At 36.7% G+C, this 8,843-nt stretch overlaps 1 protein-coding gene across 1 annotated transcript in view; it reads right to left on the reverse strand.

Annotated features, from left to right (window-relative positions):
- Positions 599–8,843, reverse strand: part of LOC18767820 (potassium transporter 7) — a 9,701-nt gene continuing 1,456 nt past the window's right edge. The window contains exons 2-10 of the mRNA XM_007200632.2: positions 6,959–7,187; positions 6,537–6,785; positions 6,293–6,343; positions 5,186–5,446; positions 3,838–3,890; positions 3,584–3,698; positions 3,129–3,383; positions 1,704–2,226; positions 599–1,577 (exon numbers count right to left, since the gene is read on the reverse strand). Coding sequence (XP_007200694.2) covers positions 1,037–1,577; positions 1,704–2,226; positions 3,129–3,383; positions 3,584–3,698; positions 3,838–3,890; positions 5,186–5,446; positions 6,293–6,343; positions 6,537–6,785; positions 6,959–7,187 — 2,277 coding nt within the window. The 3' untranslated portion in view covers positions 599–1,036. The remainder of the gene's footprint in view (positions 1,578–1,703; positions 2,227–3,128; positions 3,384–3,583; positions 3,699–3,837; positions 3,891–5,185; positions 5,447–6,292; positions 6,344–6,536; positions 6,786–6,958; positions 7,188–8,843) is intronic.

Raw genomic sequence — 8,843 nt, forward strand, 5'->3', positions numbered from 1 at the left:
CCACGTTTGGTAATGCTGGGAAAGAACGTGGGAAAGGAATTGAGAGATAACACTTTATTTCATTTTCCATGTTTGTTTTGAGTAGGAATGGAAACAAAGTTTGTATAAATTTTCAATTATACTCATATTAAATTAAATAAAAAAATAAATGCATTTAATGATATATTGTAATTCTAAATTGTTAATGGGGACAAAATGGTCATGAAAAATGTGTATTTAATGTTGGTTCATTTTCCCAAACTATCCCATAAGGAGGGAAAATAAAACCTAAGTTGGGAGGATGACTTCACTTTCTCCCCTACTTTCCTATAGGCCAGGCAACGATTTTCCATGTTTGGACTTATCAAACATAAGAAAGTAATTGATTTCTCATCCTCAAATCTCATTTCCCATGAACCAAACGGGACCTTATTGTGTTTTTCTTTTATTAAAAATTGCAGTCAATATAATGTCTTGACAGAAGGGATTTGATGACGGTAGTTGGCATGACGTTTGATGGGAGATGTTATTTTTTCTTTGGAGCTAATTTCAATTTCCTTTTTAAGTCTAAAACAGAGAGAGAGAGAGAGAGAGAGAGAGAGAGAGAGAGAGAGATGAATAGGAGAATGGTAATAAAGTGCGTAATATAATTTTCAATTTCCTATGATGTCTATACAAGTTATATGAATGCCAATCCAACAATAGTCGTTTCAATGTCAAAACAATTGGATGTGGAAGGATGTGCATTATAAATCACATTCACATAACTTTGACATCGTAATTACAGTACACTTTCCAAATGCATAACCGCAAAAATCGATGCATGGAAGACAAGCCAAGGAGTACAAAACTTCGGAGATGTGACATCCTCAAGGATTGGAGGACCAAAATGGCCAACAATCAAATAGGGAGGGCAATGAAATTCCAGAAGCTCATGGTTTTAAATTGCAGCAACAAGTCGTGTGCCACATCAATCTTCCATAACACCAGCTGCGTTCGTGTCTCAACTCTGGTGTAAAAGTTCAGATTTGCCTTATTTTCATAGCAAAATCGCCCTTCAAACCATATATGTCATCCCAACCTGCATTAGATGCGAATGGGGTACGCTCAAATTGGCAATCCCCCTCCTGCAATTTTTTCTCAAGAAGGCGTAGAAGTAATTGATGATTAACTTCTTAATAAACCAGGAATCTTTCCTGGCCCTAATATCCCCGTGACCAAGAAGATAGACAACCCCCGATTCTTTGGCCTTGCGTATAAAAGATAGTTCCCTCTCAATACTCTGCTCAGCATCATAAGCTGTCTGGTCTGCAGGAGGCCCTGGCTTCACCTCCTCTGATGTGCTTGCTTCTGATATAGGCTCACTTGACTCCTTGTACTCAGCCAGGAGAGGAACACCAAGTGAGTAGACACTTCCGTTGGGAGCTATGAGAACTCTTGAGCACGAAGTCACGTCCTCAGAGTCTATATCACCATCATCCCCATCACTCTCTAGTGACCGCTCCTGAGCTTCCCGACGAATGAATTTCTCAAGGCTCTCAATTAGTAGCTGTTCAAATGTCTGGTGACTTTCTTTACGAACATCCTTGTAGCCATACCTGTTGAAGTTATGACATCAGACAGGGAAGGCAAACGAAGGGAAAAACACTCAGCTCTAAATTTTGCACAAGATTCAACAAAGGTAACACTCAACTCTCCTAAATTACAGGTATTTAGCATCTTACCTGGCAATGCAACGAAATATGTGGTAGTTTTTTGGGCAGACACGCCGGAAAAGAAACCTTTCACTTTGAGGCACTACAGGAACTGGAACATACTTTATACATACAAATATGATCATCGAGTGGATTGCTGGAAGTGTGGTTAGAAAATGGCCAAAAATTGCTGGTATTCCCTTCACCAACTCATTATAAAGCAAGCCAATTCCCGGTGCTCTGATTGTCCCAAGATTGCAACCCAATTCCCGCATCAAATCCATTGACAGCTTTTGCTTGACTTCAGTTTCATACTTAAGCTTGCTTCCATAGTTCCAGATAAACATTATAAAAAACATAATTATGGCAAAGACCAAAATTATCCAACTTCCATCTCCCACACTCCACAAAACTGACGAGAAAAAGGTCAATTCCAACCCCAGGAAAATTACTATGAAACTCAGCACGATGATAATGTTTATCTGCCATATAAGAAGCATAACAATTGTTACTAAAATGGTCGTCATCATCATCACTCCTAGCTCAGCAATGCCTGTAGTAAAAGAGGGTCATTATCAAGAAATTAAAAACCTGTATCTAAATTGATTTTATGCAAAAATTAAGTTCATCCATGGGGATACAAGAAACACAATTGATGGTAACTGTTGAAATTATTCATGAGAACGTATATAAGTTATTTGGAATGTCCTAAGAAGTTAAGTAGGACTGACCTATAAGGTTCCAATTTAGAGAGAATAAATTTTTAAATGAGCTAAAAAAACCGAAATTCACCAAATACAAAAAGAGATATTCCATGGAGTTTAGATGGTATATCCATAAAAGATGAAATAAGTAGTATGCAATGCATCTAACAAAAAATAACAAAGGCTCCTAATTAGTACAATTGTTGTTAAACATAAAGAATTTTAAACAATAAAATATTATAACAGATGCAAATTTGCACTTCTTAAACGGATTATTGATTTTATTATCCACTATAATTTTCTTCAATAAAATTCTAAATTAAGGAACTTGATAAATTTTGAAACGCATGATATTTGCTCTTCAGCATTAAAATATAAATAATCTAATTGAGGGACTAGAGTAAACAACAGAAGAAAAAGGATAACTTTCTTATAAAAATAAATAAATAGCAGAGAGGGGATAGCTTTAAGACAAAATAACAGCACACACACAAGCAATAAGAAGAGGAGGCTAGAGTGTTGAAAGAAAACTAAGTTGTCTAGGCAAGTGTAAATATTGGTGACTACTACAAGGTGCAAAACATTTCTTCAGATCCTATACAAACCTTAACAGTCAGTTAATGGAAAACAAGTCAGTTTATAAGACATATACAAGCAACCCAAATTTAAAACCTTAAGAGTTCGTTAACAAACAAAGATCAAAGTTGAACAAGAAATGAGACTAAATGCTTTGGAACATAATGAGTATTACCATATGCATTTCCAATCTCATCAATGCTTGAAATAGTGCAGATAGACACCAGGCAAACCACCAGCAAAAACCAATTCACGACAGGGATATAAATTTGCCCCATGAATTTCCGGGAGGTATGTATGATTTTAAGGCGAGGGAAACAACCAAGTGCCATCGATTGTTTTATGCATGAAAATGTGGCCGTCGTCATTGCACGACTAGCAATCAATGCAGCAATGTTAGCAATGAGGAACACAGGCCAGAAAACAGCATCTGCAGACAAAGACATGGTATGATTTCTCCAGAATTAACTTCCATCTGGAACTTATGCAAATACAATGTTCCAAAATGCAAAGGGATATTAAATGAGTAAATAACATATCCAAGAATTAGTGAACAAGTGTGACTCCTGAAAAATTCGCAGAAAGTCCAAACAGATGACAAATTCGAGGGAAAAAACCATTGAAGCTTACTTGGAATAGAAGAAAAGAAAGCTTGCTCAGCTCCATCTGGGTTCTCCATAAGGTATGCAGCTTGACCCAAATAACCCAACATAAGGCATGGCAAAACAAGAAGCACAAACGTAAGCTGCAAAGAAAAAGTACCCAGTAAATTAATTAGAATTGAAGTAATGCGAAGGCCAACACCATAGGTTGAGACACTTTGATGTATCATCAAAAAATGTAGAAAAATTTATCCAAAAACCACTTATTTCTACATTCTTTACCTGGACTGATCGAACAGAAAAGTAGCAAAGATCCGCAAACATTGCCTCAGAACCTGACACATACTATGCCATCAATAACAATAACACACAAATATGTAGTTGACAAAAATGAATAAATAGGTTCACAGTTCATCATAAATCATAAAAGACACAAATTAGATCGCATTGCATAATAAGCTTAACACCTCTATCAATATTCACCATTTGCATATAAAAGCTTAACACCTCTTTTTCTTCTTTTTTTTTTTTTCAAAAGGAAACACAAGAATGCAAGCTAAGGGATAGAGTTGGCAGAATTTTTTTTTCTTTCATTAAAAAGGAACAAAACCATTCAGCGGAAAAGTTGTCCACTTGTCTACTAGGTAGAAGACGCTAGCTAAAGAATTAAAGAAAGACTGCAAAGCATAGCTAACCAACAAAGACATATTGCAGCAGACCAACAAAAACTGGTTTACAGCAGAATTCCAATCTAGCTCGAAAAGAACTACCCTTCAATTCTGAAGATACCAACACCTACCCAACTTTTTCCACCAAAACACTTCTACCTCTCACACAATAATGCAACACACAAAGCTGGAGTCGCCCTCACCCAACTCAAATGGGCCTCCCTAAACACTCTTCTCCACAAGGTCAAAGCAATAAGACAATGGAGCAACAGGTGACCTGAACTCTTCTCAACAGCACTTTCACACATCACACACCAGTGGGTAGAGAGACACCAATAAAGGCCATCTCCTCTGAACCATATCATGAGTAAGCACCCTACCATGAGCCATAATCCAGGCCAACACCCATTACTCATGAGGTATTTTGGCCTTCCAAATTGCACTAAAGGGAGAAAGACAAGACCATAATTTTTTTTGGCATAAGATTTAATACTCCCAAAGACTCCAACGTTCATACCCTTTCTATCTGTCCTAGATTGGACCAATAAAGCATTCTATAAGACCGCCAATAACTCTGCTACCGAAGCCACCAACACTCTAAAATCAATCTAGGTAAGGTGGTAGAATTTTCAGTTCACCATAAAACATTAATGGATTTGTTTCCTGACCGAGTCACATTGTGAAGGAATACAGACATTAAGATAATTTGTATGCTTTTTTTTTTTTTTTTTTTGGGTAAGAAACAGAAATTTTTTTATTAAGGAAAATTATTTCGGGTTGAAAGTAATCCACTCATATGCTAAAATAGAACAATAAAACTCATAAAAGAAAAGGGAAAAAAAATTAATTACACAAAATAGTAGACCAAATTTACAAGTGGAATCAAGGTTGCAAACATTTACAAAGGACAAATATAGCAACTCTCACGCATCCCCAAAGTCCAAGTTTTCCAGATTGATTACCTGTAGCGCACAGAAGACAACCCCCAAGAGAATACCAAGCCTTAGTCGAGTTCCTCTTGAAGAAGTAATAGATGTGAACAGGATTGAATGCCTTCAACACACTGCTGTCATATTTAACAAGGTTGTAAATCCCAATGCCCCCAAGGGAACAAAACCATATGAATAAGGCAGGGCCTACAGCCAGTCCAACTTTACTTGTCCCAAATTTCTGTACACTGAATAAAATTACAAGAAAGGTAACTGAAATCATCACCACTTGATCTGCACCCAAATTTAAGAAAAAAGGATAGTAAATATTAACTAGTAGGTCACATTAAAACAACATAAGCAGCTATCATATGTACAACGATGAAATAAAAACCCGAGTGAGAGAGAGAGAGAGAGGGGAAAAGGAATAGGAAACAAAGATTTTCTACCCAGTTAACCACTTCAAAAAACTGCTTTCATGAGATGAATCATGCATGATTTGGTCAAAACTTAGAACCATGTGTATATACGAGCATTTTGAGCTTTGAGAAATCGATACAACACAACAGAGGAAGCCCTAAAGGCAGATATAAGAGGTAAAAGGAACCAAAAATAAATAAGATATAATAAACAAAATTCTCAAATTTATAACCTTCAGTAATTACTTAACCATCAGACTGGAAGCATTCAGGCATGTCCTGATGAGGCAGGATTTACCTAGAACAAATTTAAAATGGTACTACAGACACACTATTTACACTTTTACTGCTGAGAGACACACAAAATGATAGTACTTCCTTTTGCTAACCACAAGTCAAACTGCACAAAGCTACCAGTAACTCCGGTTCAATGAGGAAAAGAGAAGAGGTCATATTCATGCTTCACATCAGAGTTGCACAGTAATTACACTTTTAATGCTGAGACACAAAAACAAAAGGTAGTACTTCCTTGTGCTCACCACAAATCAAGCTGCATCAAGCTAAAAGCAACTGTGGTTTGATGAGAGACTGTGTAGCCCCTCCAATAGAATCATAAATGTAAACTGGCAACTATGGTCATATATCAACCCCCCACCCAAAAAATACTAAAAACAAAAGCAAAGACAAATTTGTGAGACTTGCTCAACAGCGTAAACAATACCTTGCTTAATTGCATCTACTCCAATCTTTAGACCACTAACAGCTGACACTACTGCATTAAGAAGAACAAGAAAATTAAAAAGCAAACACAATGTAATACAAAACATAAAAAAATTATGCAGACCCACTCTTTGCAATTTAGAGCAATACATCCAGAAGAACCGCTGCAGTATTTCTTCATTTCTTACATCAATAGTAGGTTGATCAGTTGCAACAACAAATAAAATAACAGATTGTGCAAATACCTGACATAGCTGGGGTAACAACCCCATCAGCTATCACCATAGCAGTACCAGCAAGCACTAATGTCAGAAGAAGCTTTTTCAGAGTCAGAGAAGCCTCGAGCCTTTCCTTGATTTTTAAAGATCTCTCGAGTTCAGGAGATGGCACCTTTAGCCTGAAACTTGATATCCGGGCATCTGACGGAAGCTGGTTTGGAAGAAGACTGACCTTAGCATGTCGACAGATCAATGAATACAAAGCAAATGTACCACCTGGAAAATAGCCATAAAATAGATAATACACATTCAGGCAAACATTTTCTTTAGTACTACATACATAATAGGTAGGTTTGTATTGAGAGAGAGAGAGAGAGAGAGAGAGAGAGAGAGAGAGAGAGAGAGAAGATGACAGAAAATGAAGGCTTGATTTACGACGTCTGGCATACCTTCACCATCATCATTAGCCCAAAGAACAACCAGCACATACTTAAGCAGGGGGATCAAGATTAAGGTGTATAGGACTAGTGACATTGCTCCAATAACATCCTCATTTCCATTAATAGGTGCCTTTTTAAACATGACACTGAAGGCATACAATGGACTTGTTCCAACATCACCAAAGACAACCCCAAGGGTCTGAAAAGCAATTATTATTTTCCTTCCAAGACTGAAATCCTGCAATTAAATATACTTATTATTAGAAGAAATTCCAATCACAATATTTGTGCCCTATGCAAAGAAAGCATACATCTCCATAATTCAATAGTTTAGCTTTCAGTATCATTAACTCCTTCCCTTGAATGAAAAATAAGGTTAGCAAAAACCAAATTCTAAACATAAAAGAAAAGAATAAGAAAGAAAGAAAGAAAAGGAAAAAAGCAACATGGGTAAAGAAACAAAAAGGAAGATACATGTTCCAAGAAAAGAACTCTTGTATCAAGGTTCCCTCTTTCAGTACAAAATTCAAGTCCGATTTAGATGAACCATATCTATCTATGAAGTCATATTAAAGAAACTGGATACTTTCACCGGGATGAACCATAAGGCAGATGATGAAGTATAAGGAATACTAATCTATTAATCCATATTGGATAAAACTGCACACTTTCTCCAGTGGCCGCAGATAAGGCAACTGGATTAACTGTTTTTGTGAAGCACAATTGAAAGTTACCATCAGTTGCCTACATACCTGTCCAACGTGAATTTTTCTTCTTTTTTCCATAGGAACATAATTCATTAAAAAGGAATGGAACAAGTCGTCCATCTGACTAGAAGATACAAGCTAAACAAAGCAACAAAGACTGCAAAACATAGCTAAGCAACAAAGATGCATGGCAGCAGACCAACAAAAGCTAGTGTACAGAAGAATTCCCATCATAGAATATATAGTCCAAGGTGAAAATTCATCATACTGGTTGGTTTATAATTACAATCTAAGTTTAAATATTACCATCTTCCGAACATGATAATGCTAAGTTGCTGAAAACCTAAAACTCCACCTCCTTCATAGATGCACAAGTTAACATATGACTTAAAACATTCTAATGCTAATCCTCCCAAAATCAACTGACAGCAGCATGCCAATCAGAATGAAGAATGAAGAAAGCACAATCTCTAAATACAGCCACCACCAATGGCAGCAAGGAATAACAAAAGCCTCACCCTACATCTCCTTCCCTAACTTTTCCTCAAATATTCGAGAATTTCTTTCAGAACAAACCAACCAAAAACCCAGGCATAACCCTGCACTTCCACCAAACTTTAGCCTTCTCCCCGGAAAGCACAATGTTATGCAAATAAAATGATATAAAAGAGGCCAGGACACCAACCACAACCTTACCTCTCCAAAGAGCTTGTCTTGCCTCTCCTAAGAGCTTGTGCCACAATCCAAGAGCTACTGGACAAAGTAGAAATACATTTTCTACTCTTTTCTCGCCAATAGAAAACTAATTTGGTCTCCTACGTTGGATAATACCAATAGTATTGAACCTCCCATGACCAACTACCCAGTTACTTGTACTTTACTAGGTAACTTCACCTTCCGAAACAATTGGGATTGTTTAAAAAATGCTTCCTTTTAAATTAATCTAAAATCATTACTTTGAGGAGAAGAATGGGTTGAGCATAGATTGTGTTCCCATAATTGTGAACTTGTTGATCATTTTGACTTCGGTATAAGTGTTATTAGCATTCTATTTTATTTCATGTGGAAGGTTCTAGCAGAAGCATCACAAATTCCAAATTAAAGATGGTAAACAAGTCGGGAATTATGATGACGCAATATATGTTCAATCTATTGTTCTTGTCAATGTTAATGACTTCTTCTCCTGC

This window comes from Prunus persica, chromosome G8, assembly GCF_000346465.2.
Source record: "Prunus persica cultivar Lovell chromosome G8, Prunus_persica_NCBIv2, whole genome shotgun sequence".
NCBI classification, from domain to species: Eukaryota; Viridiplantae; Streptophyta; class Magnoliopsida; order Rosales; family Rosaceae; genus Prunus; species Prunus persica.